General features: G+C 39.3%; 1 protein-coding gene across 1 annotated transcript in view; it reads left to right on the top strand.

Annotated features, from left to right (window-relative positions):
* Positions 1 to 27,837, top strand: part of DYNC2H1 (dynein cytoplasmic 2 heavy chain 1) — a 376,760-nt gene that overhangs the window by 295,302 nt on the left and 53,621 nt on the right. Inside the window, exon 86 of the mRNA XM_052652274.1 lies at positions 22,851 to 22,940. Coding sequence (XP_052508234.1) covers positions 22,851 to 22,940 — 90 coding nt within the window. The remainder of the gene's footprint in view (positions 1 to 22,850; positions 22,941 to 27,837) is intronic.

Here is a 27,837-nt window from a genome sequence, read left to right as displayed (position 1 = left end):
CTGCTCTTTAGACAGTCTCATCAGAAAGGGCAGCGGCAGCTGCTGCCTCACCGTTGTGCCATCCCCATACCACTGTCACCATCTGTGCGACCTCCATTATCCATCTTCCAGTCTTTGGAGGAAAAGAAAAGATTAAATGGTTGAAGACCACATCTTTTCTTAAAGGCCCCCTTTTCAAATTTACCTACCTTCATACAAATAAGTTCTAAGAAAAGTCACATACAAACTATTTTACCCAATGATAATTATTCATGTTGAATAATTTGCATTTGTCCATTAGAAGAGAGTAGTAGCTTATGTTTCATGTAACAATGCCAGTTATGGAGCCCTTGTATACCCTCATCTGATTTTCTGCCCTTATCATCTCCCTTTTAGTTCTGTTAGAAAACCAAAGCTGAAAGGAGTTGCTAACCTGGTAAAGCATCAGAGCCCATACTACAGTCCTGATGTATTTCCTAGCTCAGTGTTCTTTTTTTTTTAATATAAATTTATTTATTTTATATGAAGGTTAATTACTTTACAATATTGTATTGGTTTTGCCATACATCAACATGAATCCGCCACAGGTATACACGTGTTCCCCATCTTGAACCCCGCTCCCACCTCCCTCCCTGTACCATCCCTCTGGGTCATCCCAGTGCACCAGCCCCAAGCATCCAGTATCATGCATCGAACCTGGACTGGTGATTCATTTCATATATGATATTATACATGTTTCAATGCCATTCACCCAAATCATCCCACCCTCTCCCTCTCCCACAGAGTCCAAAAGACTGTTCTGTACATCTGTGTCTCTTTTGCTGTCTCACATACAGGGTTATCATTACCATCTTTCTAAATTCCATATATATGCATTAGTATACTGTATTGGTGTTTTTCTTTCTGGCTTACTTCACTCTGTATGATCGGCTCCAGTTTCATCCACCTTATTAGAACTGATTCAAATGTATTCTTTTTGATGGCTGAGTAATACTCCATTGTGTATATGTACCGCAGGTTTCTTATCCATTCGCCTGCTGATGGACATCTAGGTTGCTTCCACATCCTGGCTATTATAAACAGTGCTGCGATGAACATTGGGATACACGTGTCTCTTTCAATTCTGGTTTCCTCGGTGTGTATGCCCAGCAGTGGGATTGCTGGGTCATAAGGCAGTTCTATTTCCAGTTTTTTAAGGAATCTCCACACTGTTCTCCATAGTGGCTGTACTAGTTTGCATTCCCACCAACAGTGTAAGAGGGTTCCCTTTCCTCCACACCTTCTCCAGCATTTATTGCTTGTAGACTTTTGGATTGCAGCCATTCTGACTGGCGTGAAATGGTACCTCACTGTGGTTTTGATTTGCATTTCTCTGATAATGAGTGATGTTGAGCATGTTTTCATGTGTTTGTTAGCCATCTGTATGTCTTCTTTGGAGAAATGTCTATTAGTTCTTTCACCCACTTTTTGATTGGGTCCTTTATTTTTCTGGAATTGAGATGCAGGAGTTGCTTGTATATTTTTGAGATTAGTTGTTTGTCAGTTGCTTCATTTGCTATTAATTTCTCCCATTCCAAAGGCTGTTTTTTCACCTTGCTTATAGTTTCCTTTGTTGTGCAGAAGCTTTTAAGTTTAATTAGGTCCCATTTGTTTATTTTTGCTTTTATTTCCAATATTCTGGGAAGTGGGTCATAGAGGATCCTGCTGTGATTTATGTCGGAGAGTGTTTTGCCTATGTTCTCCTCTAGGAGTTTTATAGTTTCTGGTCTTACATTTAGATCTTTAATCCATTTTGAGTTTATTTTTGTGTATGGTGTTAGAAAGTGTTCTAGTTTCATTCTTTTACAAGTGGTTAACCAGTTTTCCCTGCACCACTTGTTAAAGAGATTGTCTTTCATCCATTGTATATTCTTGCCTCCTTTGTCAAAGATAAAGTGTCCATAGGTGTGTGGATTTATCTCTGGGCTTTGTATTTTGTTCCATTGATCTATATTTCTGTCTTTGTGCCAGTACCATACTGTCTTGATGACTGTGGCTTTGTAGTAGAGCCTGAAGTCAGGCAGGTTGATTCCTCCAGTTCCATTCTTCTTTCTCAAGATTGCTTTTGCTATTCGAGGTTTTTTGTATTTCCATACAGATTGTGAAATTATTTGTTCTAGCTCTGTGAAAAATACCGTTGATAGCTTGATAGGGATTGCATTGAATCTGTAGATTGCTTTGGGTAGTATACTCATTTTCACTATATTGATTCTTCCAATCCATGAACATGGTATATTTCTCCATGTATTAGTGTCCTCTTTCATTTTTTTCACTGGTGTTTTATAGTTTTCTATATATAGGTCTTTAGTTTTTTAGGTAGATATGTTCCTAAGTATTTTATTCTTTTGTTGCAATGGTGAATGGAATTGTTTCCTTAATTTCTGTTTTCTCATTATTAGTGTATAGGAATGCAAGGGATTTCTGTGTGTTGATTTTATATCCTGCAACTTTACTATATTCATTGATTAGCTCTAGTAATTTTCTTGTGGAGTCTTTAGGGTTTTCTATGTAGAGGATCATGTCATCTGCAAACAGTGAGAGTTTTACTTCTTCTTTTCCAATTTGGATTCCTTTTATTTCTTTTTCTGCTCTGATTGCTGTGGCCAAAACTTCCAGAACTATGTTGAATAGTAGCGGTGAAAGTGGGCACCCTTGTCTTGTTCCTGACTTTAGGGGAAATGCTTTCAATTTTTCACCATTGAGGATAATGTTTGCTGTGGGTTTGTCATATATAGGTTTTATTATGTTGAGGTATGTTCCTTCTATTCCTGCTTTCTGGAGAGTTTTTATCATAAATGGATGTTGAATTTTGTCAAAGGCCTTCTCTGCATCTATTGAGATAATCATATGGCTTTTATTTTTCAATTTGTTACCGTGGTGAATTACATTGATTGATTTGCGGATATTGAAGAATCCTTGCATCCCTGGGATAAAGCCCACTTGGTCATGGTGTATGATCTTTTTAATGTGTTGTTGGATTCTGATTGCTAGAATTTTGTTAAAGAATTTTGCATCTATGTTCATCAGTGATGTTGGCCTGTAGTTTTCTTTTTTTGTGGCATCTTCGTCAGGTTTTGGTATTAGGGTGATGGTGGCCTCATAGAATGAGTTTGGAAGTTTACCTTCCTCTGCAACTTTCTGGAAGAGTTTGAGTAGGATAGGTGTTAGCTCTTCTCGAAATTTTTGGTAGAATTCAGCTGTGAAGCCGTCTGGACCTGGGCTTTTGTTTGCTGGAAGATTTCTGATTACAGTTTCAATTTCCGTGCTTGTGATGGGTCTGTTAAGATTTTCTATTTCTTCCTGGTTCAGTTTTGGCAAGTTGTACTTTTCTAAGAATTTGTCCATTTCTTCCACGTTGTCCATTTTATTGGCATATAATTGCTGATAGTAGTCTCTTATAATCCTTTGTATTTCTGTGTTGTCTGTTGTGATCTCTCCATTTTCATTTCTAATTTTATGGATTTGATTTTTCTCCCTTTGTTTCTTGATGAGTCTGGCTAATGGTTTGTCAATTTTATTTATCCTTTCAAAGAACCAGCTTTTGGCTTTGTTGATTTTTGCTATGGTCTCTTTTGTTTCTTTTGCATTTATTTCTGCCCTAATTTTTAAGATTTCTTTCCTTCTACTAACCCTGGGGTCCTTCATTTCTTCCTTTTCTAGTTGCTTTAGGTGTAGAGTTAGGTTATTTATTTGACTTTTTTCTTGTTTCTTGAGGTATGCCTGTATTGCTATGAACTTTCCCCTTAGAACTGCTTTTACAGTGTTCCACAGATTTTGGGTTGTTGTGTTTTCATTTTCATTGGTTTCTATGCATATTTTGATTTCTTCTGTGATGTGTTGGTTATTCAGAAGCGTGTTGTTCAGCCTCCGTATGTTGGAATTTTTAATAGTTTTTCTCCTGTAATTGACATCTAATCTTACTGCATTGTGGTCAGAAAAGATGCTTGCAATGATTTCAATTTTTTTGAATTTATCAAGGCTAGATTTATGGCCCATGATATGATCTATCCTGGAGAAGGTTCTGTGTGTGCTTGAGAGAAAGGTGAAATTCATTGTTTTTGGGTGAAATGTCTTAAAGCTATCAGTTAGGTCTAACTGGTCTATTGTATCGTTTAAAGTTTGTGTTTCCTTGTTAATTTTCTGTTTAGTTGATCTATCCATAGGTGTGAGTGGGGTATTAAAGTCTCCCACTATTATTGTGTTATTGTTAATTTCCCCTTTCATACTTATTAGCATTTGTCTTACATATTGCAGTGCTCCTATGTTGGTGCATATGTCTTCTTCTTGGATTGATCCTTTGATCATTATGTACTGTCTCTTTTCACAGCCTTTATTTTAAAGTCTATTTTATCTGATATGAGTATTGCTACTCTTGCTTTCTTTTGGTCTCTATTTGCATGGAATATCTTTTTCCAGCCCTTCACTTTCAGTGTGTATGGTGTCCCTCGTTTTGAGGTGGGTCCCTTGTAGACAACATATATAGGGGTCTTGTTTTTGTATCCATTCAGCCATTCTTTGTCTTTTGGTTGGGGCATTCAGCCCATTTACATTTAAGGTAATTATTGATAAGTATGATCCCATTGCCATTTACTTTATTGTTTTGGGTTTGGGTTTATACACCCTTTTTGCATTTCCTGTTTGGAGAGTATCCTTTAGCATTTGTTGGAGAGATAGTTTGGTGGTGCTGAATTCTCTCAGCTTTTGCTTGTCTGTAAAGCTTTTGATTTCTCCTTCGTATTTGAATGAGATCCTTGCTGGGTACAGTAATCTTGGCTGTAGGTTATTTTCTTTCATCACTTTATGTACGTCTTGCCATTCCCTCCTGGCCTGAAGAGTTTCTATTGAAAGATTAGCTGTTATCCTTAGGGGAATCCCCTTGTGTGTTATTTGTTGTTTTTCCCTTGCTGCTTTTAATATTTGTTCTTTGTGTTTGATCTCTGTTAATTTGATTAATATGTGTCTTGGGGTGTTTTGCCTTGGGTTTATCCTGTTTGGGACACTCTGGGTTTCTTGGACTTGGGTGATTATTTCCTTCCCCATTTTAGGAAAGTTTTCAACTATTATCTCCTCAAGTATTTTCTCATGGTCTTTATTTTTGTATTCTTCTTCTGGGACTCCTTTGATTCAAATGTTGGGGCATTTAACACTGTCCTGGAGGTCTCTGAGATTCTCCTCATTTCTAACTTGTTTTTCTTTTTTCCTCTCTGATTCATTTATTTCTACCATTCTATCTTCTACTTCACTAATCCTATCTTCTGTCTCTCTTTTTCTAGTATTTGTTGCCTCCAGAGTGTTTTTTATTTCATTTATTGTATTATTCATTATATATTGACTCTTTTTTATTTCTTCTAGGTCCTCGTTAAACCTTTCTTGCATCTTCTCAATCCTTGTCCCCAGGCTATTTATCTGTGATTCCATTTTTATTTCAAGATTTTGGATCATTTTCATTATCATTATTTGGAATTCTTTATCAGGTAGATTCCCTATCTCTTCCTCTTTGGTTTGGTGGGCATTTATCCTGTTCCTTTACCTGCTGGGTATTCCTCTGTCTTTTCATCTTGTTTATATTGCTGAGTTTGGGGTGTTCTTTCTATATTCTGGCAGTTTGTGGAGTTCTCTTTATTGTGGACTTTCCTTGCAGTGGGTGGGGTTGTACAGGTGGCTTGTCAAGGTTTCTTGGTTAGGGAAGCTTGTGTTGGTGTTCTGGTGGGTGGAGCTGGATTTTTTCTCTCTGGAATGCAATGAGGTGTCCAGTAATGAGTTATGAGATGTCAGTGGTTTTGGAGTAACTTTGGGCAGCCTGTATCTTGGAGCTCAGGGCTGTGTTCCTGTGTTGCTGGAGAATTTGCGTGGTATGTCTTGCTCTGGAACTTGTTGGCCTTTGGGTGGTGCTTGGTTTCAGTGTAGGTATGGAGGTGTTTGATGAGCTCCTATCTATTAAGGTTCCCTGGAGTCAGGAGTTCTCTGCTGTTGTCAGGATTTGGACTTAAGCCTCCTGCTTCTGGTTTTCAGTCTTATTTTTACAGTAGTCTCAAGACTTCTCCTTTTAGACAACGCCATTAATAAAACATGAAAAGTTTCTCCACAGTGAGCGACACCCAGAGAGGTTCACAGAGTTACATGGAGAAGGGAGGAGGGAGTTAGAGGTGATCCAAATGAGATGAGGTGGAATCAATAGAGGAGAGAGCAAGCTAGCCAGTAATCACTTCTTTATGCGCACTCCACAACTGGACCGCTCAGAGATGTTCACGGAGTTATACAGAGAAGAGAAGAGGGAGGAAGGAGACAACAGTGGCCAGGAAGATAAAAGGGGGAAATCAAAAGGAAAGAGACAGATCCAGCCAGTAATCAGTTCCCTAAGTGTTCTCCACTGTCTGGAACACACAGAGATTCACAGAGTTGGGTAGAGAAGAGAGGTGGGTAGGGAGGAGACAGAGGCAACCTGGTGGAGAAAAAGGAGAGTCCAAAGAGGGAGAGAGCAGTCAAGCCAGTAATCTCGCTCCCAAGTGAAAATAGGTACGAAAGATTGTGTTCTTAAAGGTACAAAATTGATAACAAATACCAAAAAGCAAAGATTAAAAATATAGAGTAGAGTTTGGAATTTCAAAAATACGCTATTAAAGAAAAGAAGGAAAAAAAGAAAAAAAGGTCACACAAATTATAAAAAATGTATATATATGAAGTTTGCTTTGAAAATAGGGTCTTTTTTTTTTTTTGCAAAGTAATAGTAGGTTATAAAAGTGAAAATTAAAGGAGTAATAGAGGACTTAAAAATTTTTTTTAAATTAATAAAAAAGAGTGATCGTAAAAATAGTAAAAATAGTATCTAGGACTTTCTGTGGTGGTGTTGTGGGTATTGTGGTGTCAGTTCATTTTCGGATAGTTCCTTGGTCCGGCTTATATTTCTCAAGATCTATAGGCCCCTTCCTATGTAGTCAGTACTAACGACAGGGTTTTAATCTATTGCACCAGTCACTTCCGAGGTGGTTCCCTCTGTTTTAGCTTCTTCTGTTTGCTGGTCTCTTGAAATGGCAACCCACTCCAGTATTCTTGCCTGGAGAATCCTATGGACGGAGAGGCTTGGTGGGCTACAGTCTACGGGTCACAAAGAGTCGAACATGACTGAGCGACTTCACTTCACTTTCACTTTCAGTATCTGATTTCCACCCTGACACAAAGAGGGCAGTGGTGGACACTTTATTTAGGCTCACTTGTTCAGTCGCGCTGTGGGGAGGGAGGGACGCTGCAAACAAATAACACTGGCGTGTGCTCGCAGTACCTCAGCCACACTGGGCCTGCCCCCGCTCATGGTGCGTGTACCCTCCCTGCCCATACTGCTCAGGCTCTAGGTTGCTTCACTGGGAACTGTCCGAGGCTGGCCCTGGGCGGCATGCACCTCCCAGGTCTAAGCCGCTCAGGTTCAGGCACTCAGGTAGTCCTCAGTGGCGCAGACTCGGTTGGGTCTGTGTTTTGTGCCCTTCCCAGGTCCAGGCAGCTCAGGTGATGAGGTGTTTGGCAAGCGCAGTCGCTGCCACTTATCGCCTCCCCCGTCCCTGCCACTCAGTTTTCTGGGTGTACTACCGGCGCACCTTCTCAGGCGGATGTTGACTGTCCAGAACCCCAAGAAGCCTTAGTTAGCAAAAAAGCCTGCTTGTAGTTTGGTAGATAATGTCTCTCTGGGGCTGTGATTGCCCCCTTCTGGCTCTGGCTGCCTGTCACCGGAGGGGGATGGTCTGCAGCCAGCTAGTTCTGTTCAGTCCTTTGTTCTGTGCACAGGCCTGGCAGTGTCTTAGGGCTTTTCGTGTGGTAGCTATCTCACAGTCTGGTTTGCTAGCCCAAGATAGTTCGCTCAGATTGCCCTCGGGGCATTCAGGCCAGATTCTTACTCTAAGCAATGCAGCCTGAGCCTCCCTGCCCAGTCCCCACTTGCTAGTGTCGGGTGCAGGCGTCTGCGCTGCTTCTCCACTGGGGGAGTTACCGTTGAGCTTGTAATCTGTGGGTTTTGATTATTTATTTATTTTTCCTCCCTGTTATGTTGCCCTCTGTGCTTCCAAGGCTCACCACAGACTCGGCAGTGAGAGTGTTTCCTGGTGTTTGGAAACTTCTCTCTTTTTAAGACTCCCTTCCCAAGACGGAGCTCTGTCCCTCTCTTTTGTCTCTTTTTTTGTCTTTTATATTTTTTCCTACCTCCTTTCGAAGACAATGGGCTGCTTTTTTGGGTGCCTGATGTCCTCTGGTGGCATTCAGAAGTTTTGTGGAATTTACTCAGCATTTAAATGTTCTTTTGATGAATTTGTGGGGGAGAAAGTGGTCTCCCCTTCCTATTCCTCTGCCATCTTAGGACCGCCCCCTCAGTGTTCTTTCTTTTTCATCTCTCATTGAATGTTTTGTTAATTTGACCATGCAGCTAAATGGTAGTCTTTATTATGAGAGGCAGTGATCAGCTTTATGAAGAACAAACTCCACATACTCATCTCCAAAGGCCTACCAAATATTAGCATAGAATTGCCCCATCTCCTCATTTCTAGCTTTACTTATAATCAAAAATTAATTAGATGTACTTATATTAATAAATGGAAATCAGTTCCTATTGATGTATGTAATAACAAAGGGGCCTTCATACACCCCATCCCTAACTTATAACCTTCATTTGCCATAATAGAATATACTTAGATGAACTTAGATGAAATGTAGAAATTCCTTGAAAGATACGAATTACCAAAGCTCAGTCAAGAAAAAATAGTAACTTATGTATCTTTCTATTAATAAAGTTAAATTTGTTATTAAAAACCTTTCCACAACGAGAACACCTAGAATTCACTGGTGAAATCTAACAAAAAGATAAGGAAGAAATAATATCAATTCTGTAAACCATTTCAGAAAATAGAAGAGGCAGGAATACTTCCCTGCTTTTTTGTAAGACTAGCATTACCTGATAATAAAACCTAACAAAGACATCATAATAAAAGAAATCTACAGACTGAGTTCCTTCATGAATATAGATACTAAAATTGTCACCAAGATATTACCAAATTGAATTCAAAATAATGGATAACCAAGTGGAGTTTATCTTAAATTTGAGTTAATGAAAAATCAATATTATTTACCATTTTAATAACTAATTTTAGAAATCATTATTAATAGATGCAGAAAACGCATTTGACAGAATTCAGCATCTAGTCATGACAAAACCTGTCACCAAACTGGAATTTTAGGTGAACCTTCTTAACCAGAGAAAAGGCATCTATGAACAAACTATAGCTAATATAGGAGTAAAAGACTGAGTGTTTTTCTCCGAAGATTGGGCATAGGATATTGAGGTCCTGTCTCACTGCTTTTCAGCATTATATTGAAGGGGCTGCCTAGTGCACCACATGAAGAAAAAGAAATAAAAGGCATGCACACTGGAAAGGAAGAAGGACGCCTGTCTGTTCTTTGCAGAGGATATGATCAACTACTCTTAAGACCTTAAGAAATCTAAAAGCTAAAAGGCTAGGAAGAGAGTTTAAGTAAATACATTAAAAATGTAGTGTGTATCCTGGAAAAAAAAAAAAACTATTGAAAATTGAAATGTAAAAGTAACAGGAAGATGACATATCAGGATAAAATTGACAAAAGATTTATAAAGCTTCTATACACACTGAAAACTATAAAACATTGATGAGTGAAACTTAAAAAGACCTAAATAAAGGGAAGCATGCACTGAAAGGTGTGCTGTGCTCACACACCAGGTTACCCAGTGCTGTTAAGATGTTAGTATTTTCCATACTGATCCTGAGATTCCACACAGACACAATAAAAAAAAATTTTAAAATAACCTGTGTAGAACATTTTTTTTGGTGATAGAGAATTTGATTCAAATAAAATGCAAAGACCTGGTGTAGTCTACACAATTTTGAAAACAAAGAGCAAAATGGAAGATCTTACTTTTCATGATTTCAAGACTAATTAAGATATTATAATCAAGTCAGTGTGCTAATGGTATAAAGATAGATACATAACTCAGTAAAATGGAATAAGGAGTTCAGAAATAGACTCTGAGCCACCAGGGAAGCCCAGAAATAGACTCAGAGATAATCAATTGATTTCACCAAATATTCTAGTGCAATTAAATGAAGAAATGAAAATCTCTTTAACAAATGGTATTAACAATTAAATAGTAAATGGTAAGAACAATTGGTAAGAACAAATGGTAAGAACAATTAAATAGCCAAAAGCCTAATAATAATAATGCATACACCTGTATCTCCAAACATATAAAAAAATTATCCCCCAATTGTTCACACTGTTAAGAAAATGAAAAATAAGCCACAGACTAGGAAAAAAGATTTGCAAGATATACATCCAACCAAAGAACGTGTATATGTATGGAAATATTAAAAAGAAATCAATTCAAAAATGCAAAGACAAACATCCCAATGTTATAAATGAGAAAAAAGATTTGAATAGACACTTTATCAAGAAAATATACATATATTTACTTATACCAACATGACATTGGCCTAAATGAATTTATCACAGAAAACAATACAGAAAGAAAGAATCCATGAAGTCATAAAATCTTAATGAATGTAAAAGCATAGAGTTTTTTATTGAACATTATTTTGAAATAAATTTCACAGAAGTAAATATATATTTGATCTGCTTTTATTAGATTTTATTAGATGAAAAAAAAATTTAGACTATAACTTTATTACTGAACATACTTGAAGATAAGCTTAATCATCTTTCCCAAAACTTCATTATAAATATTTTTAATACTTGCAAGTATATGTGTATGCCATGCTGTGGATACTGTGAGTCTGTTACATATTGGAATGACAGACATTGAACAACATTTATTTTAAAATGTATGTATATTTTGAATAGAGTTTATCGTTCTCCACCACTAGCCATTTTCGATCATCAGTTCTTTCCTCAATGTGCCTTTAAAATTATTTTGGTATGCTATGCAAAACCATCCCCAAGAAAAAGAAATGCAAAAAAACCAAAATGGTTATCTTAGGAGACCTTACAAATAGCTGAAAAAAGAAAAGAAGCAAAAAGCAAAGGAGAAAAGGAAAGATATAACCAACTGAATGCAGCGTTCTAGAGAATAGCAAGAAGAGATAAGAAAGTCTTCCTAAGTGAACAATGCAAAGAAATAGAGGAAAACAATAGAATGTGAAAGACTAGAGATCTCTTTAAGAAAGTTGGAAATACCAAGGGAACATTTCATGCAAAGATGGGCTTCATAAAGGACAGAAATGGTATGGACCTAACAGAAGAAGAAGAGATTAAGGAGAGGTGGCAAGAATACACAGAACTATACAAAAAAACATCTTAATGACTGGGATAACCACGATGGTATGATCACTCACCTAGAGCCAGACATCCTGGAATGTGAAGTCAAGTGGGCCTTAGGAAGCATCACTACAAACAATGCTAGTGGAGGTAATGGAATTGCAGCTGAGCTAGATGATGTTGTTAGAAGCGCTGCACTCTTATGGAAGCAAATTTGGAAAACTCAGTAGTGGCCACAGGACTAGAAAAGGTCAGTTTTCGTTCCAATCCCAAAGAAAGGCAATGCCAAAGAATGTTCAAACTATCATATAATTGTGGTCATTTCAAATGCTAGCAAGGTAATACTCAAAATCCTTCAAGCTAGGCTTCAAGAGTATGTGAACCAAGATATCCCAGATGTTCAAGCTGGTTTTAGAAAAAGCAAAGGAACCAGGGATCAAATTGCCAACATCCATTGGATGGGCTTCCCTCATAGCTCAGTTGGTAAAGAATCCACCTGCACTGCAGGAGACCCCAGTTCAATTCCTGGGTCAGGAAGATCTGCTGGAAAAGGGACAGGCTACCCGCTCCAGTATTCTTGGACTTCCCTTGTGGCTCAGCTGGTAAAGAATCTGCCCACAATACAGGAGACCTGAGTTCAATCCTTGGATTGGAAAGATCCCCTGGAGAAGAGAAAGGCTACCCACTCCAAAATATTTGAGTCACAGGTGGCACGAATGGTAAAGAACCTGCCTGCCAATGCAGGAGACAGAAGAGATGTGGGTTTGATTGCTGGGTTGAAAAGATACCCTGGAGATGGGCATGGCAACCCACTCCAGTATTCTTGCCTGGAGAATCCCATCGACAGAGGCCCTGACAGGCTATAGTCCATAGGCTTGCAAAGAGTCAGACACGACTGAAACAACTTAGCACGCGTGCATGAGTCACACCAGGTCCAACCTTCGGGGGTATTATTTCAACCTAAAATACTTCCCGGGTAGCTCAGTCTGTAAAGAATCTGCCTGCAGTGCAGGAGACCCAGGTTTGATTTCTGGGTTGGGAAGATTCCCTGGAGAAGGAAATGGCAACCCAATCCCATATTCTTGCTTGGAGAATCCCATGGACAGAGGAGCCTGGGAGGCTACAGTCCATGAGGTCGTAAGAATCGGACACGACTGAGCGACTTCACTTTCACTTTTTACTTTCATGCATTGGAGAAGGAAATGGCAACCCACTCCAGTGTTCTTGCCTGGAGAATCCCAGGGACGGGGGAGCCTGGTGGGCTGCCGTCTATGGGGTCGTACAGAGTTGGACACAACTGAAGCGACTTAGTAGCAGCAATAGCAGCAATACTGCCATAGTCTCAGGAAGGAAACTGGTTTCTTCTTTTCTTTTTGCACGTTTTCTAATGAAGTTTTTTAATTGTGGCAATATACGTACATAATTTATCATTGTAACCATTTTAAGTGTACAGTTCAGTAAAGTTAAGTACATTCACAGGGTTGTGCAACCAATCTCCAGAACTCTTTTTCACTTTACAAAATGGAATGGAAACACTACCCACTGAATACCTTCTCATTCCCCCACCACTCAGCCTCCAGTGGCCACCATTCTACTTTCTATCCCTATGAAGTTAAATATTCTAGGTGCTTCATATAAGTGGAATCTTAGTTATTTGACTGGTTTATATCACTAAGCATATTATCCTCAAGGTTCATTCATTTTGTAGCATGTGTATTTCCTTCTTTTTAATGCTGAGAAATTTTCCATTGTACATATATGAAAATGATCCCTAACTTAAGGTGGTTTACACTTTAGGATAGTGCAACAGTGATATATTCAATAGAAACAATACTTTGAATTTTGATCTTTTCCCTGGCTGGCATATGTGGTACCTTTCTCTTGAAATGCTGGGCAACAGCAGTGAGCTGCAGCTCTCACTCAGCCATACAGTCATCAGGGTGAGCAACCGATACAGTTCAGTCATTCTGTACCCATACAGCCATCCTATTTTCACTTTCAGTGCAGTATTCCATAAATTACTTGAGATGTTATATACTTTATTATAGAACAGGCTTTGTGTTAGATGGCTTTGCCCAACTGAAGGCTAATGTATGAGTTCTGAGCACTTTTAAAATAGGTTGGGATAAAAGCTATGATGTTCCGTAAGTTAGGTCCATTAGATTGTGTTTTTGACAGGATATTTTCAACTTGGAGTGAGTTTATTTGGACAAGACTCTTTTTGGGTCAAGTTAGTTCTGTGTCAGATTTTATTCATTCATTCATCAGTGGATTGCTTCTACCTTTCCAAACTTTTTATATAACTTAGTGTAATCTCTTATACATATTTTATAATTTTTAATGAAAGTGTGAAAGTGAAAGTCACTCAGTTACGTATGAACCTTTGTGACCCCATGGACTATATAGTTCATGGAATTCTCCAGGCCAGAATACTGGAGTGGGTAGCCTTTCCCCTCTCCAGGGGGTCTTCCCACCCTAGGGATCAATCCCAGGTCTTCCACATTGCAGGTGGATTCTTTTCCAGCTGAGCTACCAGGGAAGCCCAAGAATACTGGAGTGGGTAGCCTATCCCTTCTCCAGGGGATCTTCCCAACCCAGGAATTGAACTGGGGTTTCTGCATTGCAAGCAGATTCTTTACCAACTGAGATATCAGGGAATTTTTAATGGGAAACTGAAATTACGTGTCCTGAGAAAACAAATAATATGATTCTCTTTAAAAGAAAAGACACAAATAAAAGATTTTTGAAATAATACTCATATTTGAAAAGAAAGTAGTTCAATTAATTAAATCTCTTGGATCTGAAAGTCCTTAGTTGGTTCTGGTGATGGTTTATAAATTGTTCCTCTGGTAAGAAAATTGAAATCCTTGGAGCTAAATAAAGGTCTTAGAAAGATTAAATCAGAATGTATTCTAACTTTTATCACAAGCTGTCTTCTGAGTTGTACTTTCTCTTCTGTATAGATGGTAAGGGCTCTGTCATTAAAGTGCTTTACTCTGAAGCTATATTTATCCTTCTGAAAAATATTCTCTCATGATGTATATGTGTATGAAATGGGTTTTAGCTAATTTAATTAATTGTAGAAAGTTGTAAGTTATGGCTAGTTTAGGAGTTAGTGATAAACTGTACATATGGGTTAAGCACTTCGTATAAAATTGAAATCGAAGTGAATTATATTTTTGTTTTTCATTTTTTCTTTCTCCTTTTCATTAAAATATGTAAATTGAATTGTTTTCTTTCCACATACTGTGAAATCCCAATGCAACTTATAGTGCTCAAAATAAATAGCAATTACAAAGCTTGCTCCCTGTTTCAGACACTGCAATAAGCTTGAATCAAGTGAGAGTCAGTTCATTTCTGTACACTACAAGCCAGTGTTGGCTTAACTTCAGCAGTGTGCAGATGATGGATTACCAGTGTCCCACTCAGGTGTGAGGGCCAGCACATCAGTTTAATCTGTAGGGTAGAGTTTGTCAGTAGGAGAGACAGTTACATTATTAAATGAAAAGGAAAAAGAGTTACTAACGGTGGTCCTTTTTTAAAAGTTCATATAATATACATATTAAGATTGCAGAATGGAAATCAAACATCCAGGATTACATACTGGAATGTTTTCTGGTGCAAGTTACTTAAGCTTTCTCTACCCTGATTTACAGTAGTAAAGAACCCGCCTGCAATGCAGGAGACTTGGGTTTGATCCTTGGGTCAGGAACCCCCTCCTGGAGAAAGAAATGGAAACCCATTCCAGTATTTTTGCTTGGGAAATCCCATGGACAGAGGAGCCTGGCAGGCTACAGTCCATGAGATCACAAAAGAGTCAGACACAACTTAGCAATTAAACACTACCACCTTAGTTTCTAAATGTTCCTAGTAGGAATACTAAAACTGTATCCATATCAGAGGGTCCATGTGAAGTCTAAAGGGTTAATGTAAATAAAATGGTGAGAACAGGTCTGCACTTGTAAGTGCTGCAGAAGTGTTTCTGTTGTTATCCTTATTCTCACTGATGCATGTCCCCTTTGATTCATGCCTGTGTTATATATAGTACCTTCCAAATTCATCTCTCTGACTGCAGTTTCCTCACTCTAGTGCCTGTTGTCCCTACTTCTACTAGAATAATCTTTCTAAAATCCAAATATGATGATGTCACTTCCCTAATTAATGTTCAGTTTTATCATCGCTTTCTAGAGTAAGCTCCTCAGTATTAGTATTCAAAAGCTTCTGGCCATCAGCCCAGTTCGTGCATGTCTTTTTTATTAATGCCCCTTCTTTTTCCTACTTTCCATGTCTTTCTCTACTGTAAGCTGTTTATCTTTTGAGTCTCACCTCTAGCATTATGTCCACTAGAAAGCCTTTCCTGACTTGCCCTTATGCACAGTGTAGATTTGGTGTACCTCACATCCGTGTTTCACAAGCACAGTGCTTATCATTATCAGTGAACTCACTGTATTGTCTGTAGCTGCCTTCTTTTATTATCCATCTCCACCTCTAGCACTAGGATCGTGTTATATCTGTATCCCCAGGACCTAACAAATGATTGACAAATAGCGGCTATTTAACAGATGATTGCTGAGTTATCGATTAATTGATTGATGCTTGAAAGAGTCTGCTCTTATCCTGTTTTGGTTTTATGACATCTTTCATGAAAAACATGGGATAACAAAAAATGTTACATTTGGAGTTAGACCTTGATTCAAGTTCTATACCATTTAGATTTATTTAAAAAGTTTAGTTAATTAAAACTACTCTGAGCCTTAGTTTCCCCATTATTAGAACATTAATTCCCAATACATGATTGTCTTATATTGAATCTTCCTGAGGCTAGGAGCAACCTTTTGCCAAATAAGTGCTTGATTCCATGTACTCCCCCTTCACCAATTTCAGAAATATACTGACCTTCCACCCCTAACTCTTTGGAGCAGTTTTTCAAAGCTACCTGAAATGCTGTCTCCTGGGCTATAGTTCTCATTTTGCCACAAGTAAAGCTTAATACACACCTCTCACATGGTGTATTCTTATTCAGTCAAAAGATCTCAAATGTTGCATGTGTACAGTATAGAAATATAAAGTACGTTGGAGGCAGTGTTGATGCTGCAGACAGACACTAGAGTTAGATTACATGGGTTCAAATCTTAGACGTGTCATTTACCAGCTCAGTGATTTTGGACAGGCTATTTTCTTTGTTTCTGTATGTTTTCCTCTGTGAAATGGAAATTATAATAGTGTCTGCTTCTGAGGATTATTGTGAGGGGTATATGAGATGATGCACATCCAGCACTTAGCACAGATACTAACACATTAATGGTAGTTTAGACAGTCCCGTCCAGTTGTCTACCTTTGTCAAAATTCAGTACAGCTTTCAAAACTTGACAGATACTTCTTTGATTAAATCACTGTTCCACTAAGCTCCAGAAACATGTTATATAAGTGATTTTTAAAACACCATTAGGGACTTTTGCCATCTATCTCTTTTATTGGTTGCTAGATGCTTACTCCTTGGAAGAAAACTTATGACCAACCTAGATAGCATATTGAAAAACAGAGACATTACTTTGCCAACAAAGGTCCGTCTAGTCAAGGCTATGGTTTTCCAGTGGTCATGTATGGATGTGAGAGTTGGACTGTGAAGAAAACTGAGCGCCGAAGAATTGATGCTTTTGAACTGTGGTGTTGGAGAAGACTCTTGAGAGTCCCTTGGACTGCAAGGAGATACAAATAGTCCATTCTGAAGGAGATCAGTCTTGGGATTTCTTTGGAAGGAATGATCCTAAAGCTGAAACTCCAGTACTTTGGCCACCTGATGCGAACAGCTGACTCATTGGAAAAGACTCTGATGCTGGGAGGGATTGGGGGCAGGAGGAGAAGGGGACGACAGAGGATGAGATAGCTGGATGGCATCGCTGACTCGATGGACGTGAGTCTGAGTGAACTCTGGGAGTGTGATGGACAGGGAGGCCTGGCGTGCTGGGATTCATGGGGTCACAAAGAGTCGGACACGACTGAGCGACTGAACTGAACTGAATACTCTTTAGGATAAAGAATATACTTTATTCATTTTTTATTCCCTATAATCTTCTATCATATCACTATCATTTCATATTTCTTCCATCATACCACATGTTTTTCAGTGCTAAGTCATGTCTGACTCTTTAGGACCCTGTGGACTGAAGCATACCATGCTTCCCTATCCTTCACTGTTTTCTGGAGTTTGGTCACACTCATTTTCATTGAGTCAGTGATGTTATCCAATCTCATCCTCTGTCATCCCTTTCTCCTGCCTTCAACCTTTCCCAGCAACAGGGTCTTTTCCAGTGAGTCAGCTTTTCACATCAGCTGGTCAAATTATCAGAGCTTTAGCATCAGTCCTTCAATGAATATTCAGGATTTCATTGAGGATTGACTGATTTGATCTCCTTGGTGACCAAGGGAATTTCAAGGAATCTCATATCACAGATCCTGTTACAATTCTCTACATAGGGTTTCATTTCAGTTCACTTCAGTCGCTCAGTCATGTCTGACTCATTGCAACCCCATGAATTGCAGCACTCCAGGCCTCCCTGTCCATCACCAACTCCAGGAGTTCACGCAAACTCACGTCCATCGAGTCGGTGATGCCATCCAGCCATCTCATCCTCGGTCGTCCCCTTCTCCTCCTGCCCCCAATCCCTCTCAGCATCAGAGTCTTTTCCAATGAGTCAGCTCTTCACATGAGGTGGCCAAAGTACTGGAGTTTCAGCTTTAGCATCATTCCTTCCAAAGAAATCTCAGGGCTCATCTCCTTCAGAATCGACTGGTTGGATCTCCTTGCAGTCCAAGGGACTCTCAAGAGTCTTCTCCAGTACCACAGTTCAAAAGCATCAATTCTTTGGCGCTCAGCTTTCTTCGCAGTCCAACTCTCGCATTCATACATGACCACAGGAAAAACCATAGCCTTGACTAGATGGACCTTTGTAGGCAATGTAATGTCTCTGCACCACCCTTATGGCAGAAAGTGAAGAGGAACTAAAAGGCCTCTTGATGAAAGTGAAAGAGGAGAGTGAAAAAGTTAGCTTAAAGCTCAACATTCAGAAAACGAAGATCATGGCATCTGGTCCCATGACTTCATGGCAAATAGATGGGGAAACAGTGGAAACAGTGTCAGACTTTATTTTTGGGGGCTCCAAAGTCACTGCAGATGGTGATTGCATCCATGAAATTAAAAGACGCTTACTCCTTGGAAGAAAAGTTATGACCAACCTAGATAGCATATTGAAAAGCAGAGACATTATATTGCGTACACAGAGTTTAACACTATGCAGTCTTTTTCTTATAGCACATTTTTGCCTTTATCCCCCAGTAAAATGTAGGTTCCGTAATTGCAAGCACCTTATGATGCCTGCACCTTATAAGCTCTCAGTAAATGCTGAATGAATGGACAATGAGGATTTAAATATTTATGGAATGAATGTATTACATTGGACACTAATATATGATAGCTCTGTTATTATCTATTGCTGCATAATAAATTGCCCTAGAACTTAGTGACATAAAGCAGCGAAACTTTATCACATCAGTTTCTGTGAGTCAGGAATCCAGGTGTAATGTAGCTGGGCATGTTGTTTTAGGGTCGCTCGCAAACCTTCAGTCAGGTGTCACCAGGGCTGCAATTGCTGGAGCATCTCGGAGCACATATGGGAGGGCTGTTGGCAGCCCTTGGGCCCTCACTGATTGTTGACTGGACAAACCAGTTCATTGCTACATGAGCGTTCCATAACGCAGCTCACAGCATACAACTTTTCCACTTCAAGTGAACAAGAAAGAAATGCAGAGAAAGTGAGCTAGACAGACGTCACAGTATTTGTAATTTACCCTCAGAAGTGGCTTCTCATCACTTTTTCCATATTCTTTCATTAGAAGCCAGTCCCCAGAAGCAGTTCATACTCAAGGTGAGGGAATTTCACAAGGACGGACATGAATACCAAGTGCAGGGATCATTGGGACCAATTGCGCACCGCAGTAACTTATTGTCTCTAATAAACTGTATTTAAAGGAGCTATTTTTCTACAACAGGAAAAGCATAAAACTGAGAATGTGAAAGCCTGATCTATCAGCTGTCTATTGCTGTGTAATAAACTACCCTGAAGCTTAATCACTAAAAACAAGAGCAGTCATTTATTGGCTCATGAGTGTGCATTTTGGGCACAATTTGGTGCAGTAGACTAGTCTTTTCTCCATGTGACACCAGCTGAAAAACCTCATCGTAGAGCTGGAGGATCTACTTACCAGGCGCTCAGTCACAGCACTAGCTAGTTGGTGCCGATTATTGGCTGGTATTCATCGGGACTGATGACTAGAGGCCTTGGTTGCTCTCTAGATGTCTCCACTTAGGCTTCTCTGTACGTACTGCTTGGCTACCTCACAACATGATATCTTGGTTCTAACAGTGGATACCCCAGGAAAGAGGAAATGAAAGATGTGAAGTTGTTAAGGCCTAGATCTGACAACTTACACAGCTCCGCCTCCCCCTCATTGTATTGGTTAGGTTGACCTTGACAAGACCTTGACAGAGGGGACACAGACTTCACCTCTCAATGGGAAGAGTGCCAAGTTATTTGGGGGCCATACTTTGAAGCTGCTGCAGTCTGCCCTCTGGGCACAAATTATTTGCCTTTCTCCTCCGTGTAAAATGCAGTCATCTCCTTTTAAGTTTCCCCAAATGTCTCATTCCATTCCAGCCTCAGGCCAAATGTCATTTAGATCAGGTGGAAGGATGGATGAGGCTTCTTAGGTATGGTTCCTCAAAAGCTCTTTCTCAAGTATAGTTCTCACCTGAGGACCTGTGGACTGCACAGATGAGTTATCTGTCCCCTACAAATCCAATATAAAATGGTAGGATGCTGCTGCTGCTAAGTTACTTCAGTTGTGTCTGACTTTGTGCAACCCCACAGATGGCAGCCCACCAGGTTCTCCCGTCCCTGGGATTCTCCAGGCAAGAACACTGGAGTGGGTTGCCATTGCCTTCTCCAATGCATGAAAATGAAAAGTGAAAGTGAAGTCGCTCAGTAGTGTCTGACTCTTAGCAACCCCATGGACTGCAGCCTACCAGGCTCCTCCATCCATGGGATTTTCCAGCCAAGAGTACTGGAGTGGTAGGATAGGTAACTGCATTAGTCATTCCCACTTAAAAAGTGAGGAAATAGGAGGCTCATATGTCCTTAGCAATTCAGAAATCCAAGCAAGCTTATGTCTTCAGTTGTTTTGTTAGGATTCCATGTTGCTCACTGGCTATGATTATCCACACCTCTTGGCTTTGAGCTGCTGATCCTCACATCTTAATTATGCATATGTTTCAGTAAGATGGAGCCATGTTTGTGGCTGAATGGTTTTTTCAGCCTGCTTCTTGCCTATAGCGATTCTGGAGTTCTAAATTCTCTTTTAATTGCGCTCTCTTTTCACCATTAATCCCAAACAGATGAAGCTTAAAACAGAGAACAGTTTTCTTAAAATCTTAAAGGGTTTGACTTTCACTTGAGATTCACAACATTAGACAAAAGCTGTGACCATAAATCTCATCAAGACAAGTCTTTCTGTCTACCTTAGGCTTCTTGTGCATTGGCTGTGGCACAACACCCTTAAGATTTGCTGAAACCTTTTTGTTTAAGAGTGTGCAGGGCATGACCTTTAGATGCTGAGAGTACTTCCGTCTGTCTGAGATTGTTTCCTCCTTTTAAATTCTCAAAGTCCCTTATGCCTCTGCTATTCTCTTAGAAGTCCTTTAGGTTTCCACTTACATTCTTCTGAAGGTCCTTCCAGCTTCAGCCCACCACCTAGTCTCAAATCCAAAGCCATGTGTTTTAGGTTTTTGTTGAGGTAGGATCCTACTTCTGGAGACCAAAGAACTTTAGCAGTTAAGTCTTACTTTATAACAGATTTTACCAAAAGTTAGTAGATTAAAACATCATAATTTTCAAAAAGTCATTTATTTTAAGCTTCCATATCTGAAATTTGGGTACACCTTGGTAGAGAACGCTTGTGTCTTCCACTCCGCTCACTCATGGACTGGCAAATCAGTGCTGCCCAAGAGGTGGGAAGCTCAGTTCATCTCCACATGGGACTCTCCAAAAGTTGGGCTTCACAGTATGCTGGACAGATTCCAGGGTCAAGAGTCTCAAAAGACAGAAAATAATAAGAAACCAATTCCTTACGACCTGGACCTGGAAACTGGTACCCCATCACTTCTGTTACATTCACAGGACTCTTACTTCAGGAGAGCAAACTTCATCTTCACGGGCAAAGTATCAGAGGTTCTGGGGTCATATCTTAAAATTACCACATCTATAGACAGTCCTGTAAATGTAGCGGAAGTGATGGCAGAAACCAACACAACATTGTTAAACAGTTATCCTCTGATTAGAAATAAATTTTAAAAAATTTAAAATAAACATAAATAAAATCACCACACTTGTTTCAGTTCACAGGACTTCGCTACATATTCCTAAGAAAGCTTACTTCACTCATCGAGAGTATTGAACTAGATGTTTTCTAAGATCCTTTCCACTGTAAGATTTGTTATCTTATAATTTCTATTTTCCATACATTGTTGATATACTGTAGTGTGGGTTAGTTGTTTAGCTATGTAATCAGACAGTGTTTGGGGTTAAGAAATTGATGGCTCCTCCTTATTATTTCCACTTCAGAAAAGTAAATATTAAGTTTGAATGATATTTGCATAATATTTGTATAATATGTAAAACTCTCATGTGGCTTCTCTGTTGGCTCAAACTATGATAAGGAGTCCACCTGCAATCTAGGAGACCCAGGTTTGATCTCTGGGTCAGGAAGATCCCGTGGAGAAGGAAATGGCAACCCACTCCAGTATTCTTGCCTGGAGAATCCCATGGACAGAGGAACCTGGTAGGCTACAGTCCATGGGGTCACAAAGAGTTGGCCATGACTGAGTGACTAACGTAAAGCTTTCACAAAGAAGGTATGTTGTAATGAATGTATTCATGGAGAATGTCAGTTAAAAGAAGATCAGATATTTAAAAGATAACTTTTCAGAAAACTTTTAATTATAATATCTATTTTCTTTTTATTCTCTTTTAATAATATATCTTGGTGAGGTTTGGGAGATAAAATTTCCATTACAATGCTTTAGTTATAATTTAAATTCTGTAGCGACACAAGACTGGTTGTTTTTTGCCTTTTTTCACTTATAAAATGAACTTGTCAAATTTAGTTTCATTTTATTATGCATTAAATATTATTTCAAGAAAACATGATTTGCTGCTTTCAATATACTCATTTAAGTTCATTTGTTTATTCTTTCAAGAATTTTTACTTAAGAATATTTCCTTTTTGGAAAACAGATTAATTTGTTCTGACTCTATGTATTATTCAGTTTTAATGATATAAAATCAAAGAAACAGACATATCTTATTGAAATTAATTCATGATACACATGATGTGAATTCTGCCAAAATATTTTCCCCATCACACAAATGTTGAAAGGTCTTTTATATGTAATATTATAATGTGTAAGCTTAATTTTTATCCTTTCAAAATTGCAGTGTCCTCTCACATGGCAAAACAAATGGGAAGGTCCTGAAGACCCGTTACAATACCTTAGAGGTCTTGTAGCTCGTGCCCTTGCAATACAGGTAAGACGAAATTATTTAGTAATTGTATTATATGACTATATGACAGTTACATTATAAACTTTCATATTGTTAGCCATTCTGCTAGCAACTTAGTGAGAGTATTATGATTTTGTACACAAAGCACCAGATATTCCTTCCTTGTTCTGTCATCTGTGATTTTATATAGCACTCAAAAAAAAAAAAAAAAGAAAACTGTGTTCTCTCTGTGTAGTGTGGGTTTCATAGTTTTTGAGAATTTAGAGAAAAAGCCTACAGTTTTAATTTAGATGGAACATAGAGATGTCAACTGAAACTCTTTCATAACTGTGACTAATTGCTTTAGGGTGTGCCCCCCTTATAGGGAGCTGCTTTTTCTGATTGTTTGTTTTTTTCCAAATTGATCAAATGTTTTCAGAGTGACCCAGTCAAATAACTGAAGGAAAATTGAACAGAATAAGGAGTGAGATAGAAGGATAAAGACAGGGTGATTTTTTTTTTAAGTAATAACAAATAGTTGGTACATGCAATGTACCCCTTTTCCTGTGTGGTTTTTGCACTGTCTTACTGCTTTCTTCTCTGCTTATTACACTGCTTCAAAAATAATCTTTGTCACATCATCTTATTACAACTTATTATGAGAAACTTGATCAGTGTCCTTCTAGATACAGTAATCTTCATTTACTTTTTTTCAGTAGTGCACATACCTGTCCACATCTGTAACTTTTCCCTTATTCAGTCGTGTCTGACTCTGTGCAACCCCACAGACGGCAGCCCACCAGGCTCCCCTGTCCCTGGGATTCTCCAGGCAAGAACACTGGAGTGGGTTGCCATTTCCATCTCCAAATGCCCACCCTAACTCAGTTTGTCTAAACTCACACCCATCATCTTTGTTCTAATGTAAAACTAGTTGACCTTCTGCTGTTGAAGCTCATCCCTAGAGGTTTCTACTTGATTTCATCTGCTCTCATGTCTTTAGACACTTCCTCTAGGGGGGCCTTGCCTTGTTCTGTATTTTCATCTCCTCTTACTGTGTCCTGCCAGTCTGCAAATGGTACTCCTTTGAAGGGGTCAGGGCTCATCTGAATGTTTGTTTGGCTTCTAGTGTAATCCATCTCTCAGTTGTAGGATTATTGGAGAAGAAATTACAGGATCTGAAAGTGAAATTAAAATTAGCAGGCAAAGAAGAATGAGGCAGGGCTCAGATTTACTTATCTTCTATCTGCTGCTCTCTGTTTGTCTACCTATCTGATCTATCAATAAAAGCCCAGAGAATGGAGGGAATGATAGAGAAGGCAGGAGAGGAAGGACAGATAGCCCATCACTGCTGTTGTAAAGATATGGAAATGCCCTGAAGTCCTTGATGTGTCATAATTGCATGGCTGTGATTCTTTATCATTTCATGTGTTTATTATTATTTTATGTATTACATATATATTATGTATATGCATTATTTGCATTAGATTGTTTCTGTTATTTGCTGCATTGATAGCTATTATTATACTGTATGTATAAGTGTGCTTAATAATTATGCTATGTACATGTGACAATAAATGTTTCATTGATACTGAAATTAATATCATTTAAAACAATTTACATATTTTCTTACAAATTTCTGGCCTGATGATTAATATTAAGAATATTGTATCAGTTCAGTTCAGGTCACTCGCTCAGTCGTGTCCGACTCTTTGCGACCCCACGAATCGCAGCATGCCAGGCCTCCCAGTCCATCACCAACTCCTGGAGTTCACCCAAACCCACGTCCATCGAGTCGGTGATGCCATCCAGCCATCTCATCTGTCGTTCCCTTTTCCTCCTGCCCCAACCCCTCCCAGCATCAGAGTCTTTTCCAATAAGCCAACTCTTCGCATGAAGTGGCCAAAGTACTGGAGTCTCAGCTTTAGCATCATTCCTTCCAAAGAACACCCAGGGCTGATCTTCTTCAGAATGGACTGGTTGGATCTCCTCTCAGTCCAAGGGACTCTCAAGAGTCTTCTCCAACACCACAGTTCAAAAGCATCAATTCTTTGGCGTTTAGCTTTCTTCACAGTCCAACTCCCACATCCATACATGACCACAGGAAAAACCATAGCCTTGACTAGATGGACCTTAGTCAGCAAAGTAATGTCTCTGCTTTTTAATATGCTATCTAGGTTGGTCATAACTTTCCTTCCAAGGAGTAAGCGTCTTTTAATTTCATGGCTGCAGTTACCATCTGCAGTGATTTTGGAGCCCAAAAAAATAAAGTCTGACACTGTTTTCACTGTTTCCCCATCTATTTGGCATGAAGTCATGGGACCAGATGCCATGATCTTCATTTTCTGAATGTTGAGCTTTAAGCCAACTTTTTCACTCTCCTCTTTCACTTTCATCAAGAGGCTTTTTAGTTCCTGTTCACTTTCTGCCATAAGGGTGGTGTCATCTGCATATCTGAGGTTATTGATATTTCTCCCGGCAATCTTGATTATAGCTTGTGCTTCTTCCAGCCCAGTGTTTCTCATGATGTACTCTGCATAGAAGTTAAATAAGTATGGTGACAATATACAGCCTTGACGTACTCGTTTTCCTATTTGGAACCAGTCTATTGTTCCATGTCCAGTTCTAACTGTTGCTTCCTGACCTGCATGTAGGTTTCTCAAGAGGCAGATCAGGTGGTCTGGTATTCCCATCTCCTGGTCATCAAAACTGAAAACTTTTTCACTGTGTCATTTTCTTAAAGGCTTTGTAGGCATTTAGCCTTAATTATAATGATGAAATATCCCCTCAACCCTCAGGATAATTTTCCAGCTTGGCCATAGCTTAACTTTTCTTCCTATGTAGGGAACAATACTAAGTGTATCACCACTTAAGGATATATTTTCTATGGTTTTTCTGCCTTAATATTTTGTTTTTATTATAAATGTACAGATATCCATTTCTCTGAGATAAACTTTAATGTTGGGATCCACTTTCCATCTAGTTTTTCCAAGGGTCTTCTAGGTTCTTTGATTTTATTTGTGCCCTTTATTTTTCACAGAGAAATAACCAGAGCAACTCACAAAGTTGAGAGGAACAGTATGGCTGCTTAGGTGGGGAAGAAAGGACTGAGAGTTTTGAGAGGGCAGGGAAAATTCAAAGTATTATTTTCAGATATCTGTGAAAATGGCAGCTTTTGTTTTTTGTGCAGTTGTAATGATCAGACTGCTTCCAAACAGGTATGAAGCAGGTTGAGCTCAGTTCCAACCACAGGTTAAAATTTCAGAGCCTTTAATTTCAGGCATAACATAAGAAACAGAATAAGTTACTGCAAGTGTTACATATGCTGCTGCTGCTGCGTCGCTTCAGTCGTGTCCGACTCTGTGACCCCAGAGACGGCAGCCCACCAGGCTCCCCCGTCCCTGGGATTCTCCAGGCAAGAACACTGGAGTGGGTTGCCATTTCCTTCTCCAATGCATGAAAGTGAAAAGTGAAAATGAAGTTGCTCAGTCATGTCTGACTCTTAGCGACCCCATGGACTGCAGCGCACCAGGCTCCCCAATCCCTGGGATTCTCCAGGCAAGAACCCTGGAGTCGGTTGCCATTTCCTTTAATATGTCAGACTACAATTTCTAAATCTAGAAATGCGGCTCTTTACACCCTTTTGGAATTCATCTAAATAACTCTTCTCACTTCCCTAGCAATAAAATATACTAGTTAACTATATTTGAGCTTCAGATCACTTTCTTTCCTTTTGGTGTGCCACTTCAAACATATATTCAAACTTTTTAAGTGATCCAGTGAAGGATAGAAAGAGAAATGAAGATTTATATGAAGTGAGCACATTTTGGTTGTCAGGCATTCTTGTGCTTTAAGTGGAATTAGGAATATTTAACGGAGAAGGCAATGGCATCCCACTCCAGTACTCTTGGCTGGAAAATCCCATGGATGGAGAAGCCTGGTGCGCTGCAGTCCATGGGATCGCTAAGAGTCAGACACGACTGAGCAACTTCACTTTTCACTTTCGCGCACTGGAGAAGGAAATGGCAACCCACTCCAGTGTTCCTGTCTGGAGAATCACAGGGACAGGGGAGCCTGGTGGGCTGCCATCTGTCGGGTCGCACAGAGTCGGACACGACTGAAGCGACTTAGCAGCAGCAGCAGAAATATTTAACATATGTGGTAGATACTTTAATTTCCATTTTTAAAGATGGGAAAAGTAAGCCCCATCTTCTAGAATAATTTATAAATTTTATATGATAAATAGCAGAACTTACACTGAAGCTCCCTTTCTATAATAACATCAAATGTTGTTGATCACACCTATCAGCAACACTTTTAAAAGATTGTCACTCTGTATCCCTTGAAACCTTTTTGTAATTTAGGCCCGGGGTCACCACACACTTCTCTTTTTTCCTTACCTGTCTGCTTCTCTGGCTTTCCTTTTCCTTATCCCTAACTGGATTCCGGAGAGCACCGCCCTGTGACCTTTTCCATCTGTATTCCTCCCAAAGTGATCTCATGACTTTGAATCCCATCTAGACTTTGGTTATTCTCAGTTTTTCACTTGGATGTTTAATAAACATCTCAAACTTAACATATTCAAAACTGAACTCCTGCCCTTTACTACAAAGCTTGTGCTATCTGCAGTCATTCCTTAAAAGTAAATGACACCTCCACCCTTCTAGTGGCGTAGGCCCAAAGTCTTAGAATCATCAAGGACTCTTTTCATACACTGCATCCAGGCAGTCAGAAAAGTTACCTTGGCTACATATTCAAAATACATTCAGAGACACTTCTTACCACTTTGGCTGCTGCTACTTTGACTGATGTCAGCTGCCTCCTGCATAGGCCTGCTGCCCCCCGGGTTTCCTGTCTGGTCAGTTCTCAACCCAGCGGTCTAAATATCCTGGCTGATGTATCAGATGATATCACTCCTCTCTTCGATATTTCCCCATGATTTCTC

This window comes from Budorcas taxicolor, chromosome 15 (assembly GCF_023091745.1).
Source record: "Budorcas taxicolor isolate Tak-1 chromosome 15, Takin1.1, whole genome shotgun sequence".
Taxonomy (NCBI): Eukaryota; Metazoa; Chordata; class Mammalia; order Artiodactyla; family Bovidae; genus Budorcas; species Budorcas taxicolor.
The sequence above is the reverse complement of the archived record's forward strand: the minus strand, read 5'-3'. Positions and strand labels throughout refer to the sequence as shown.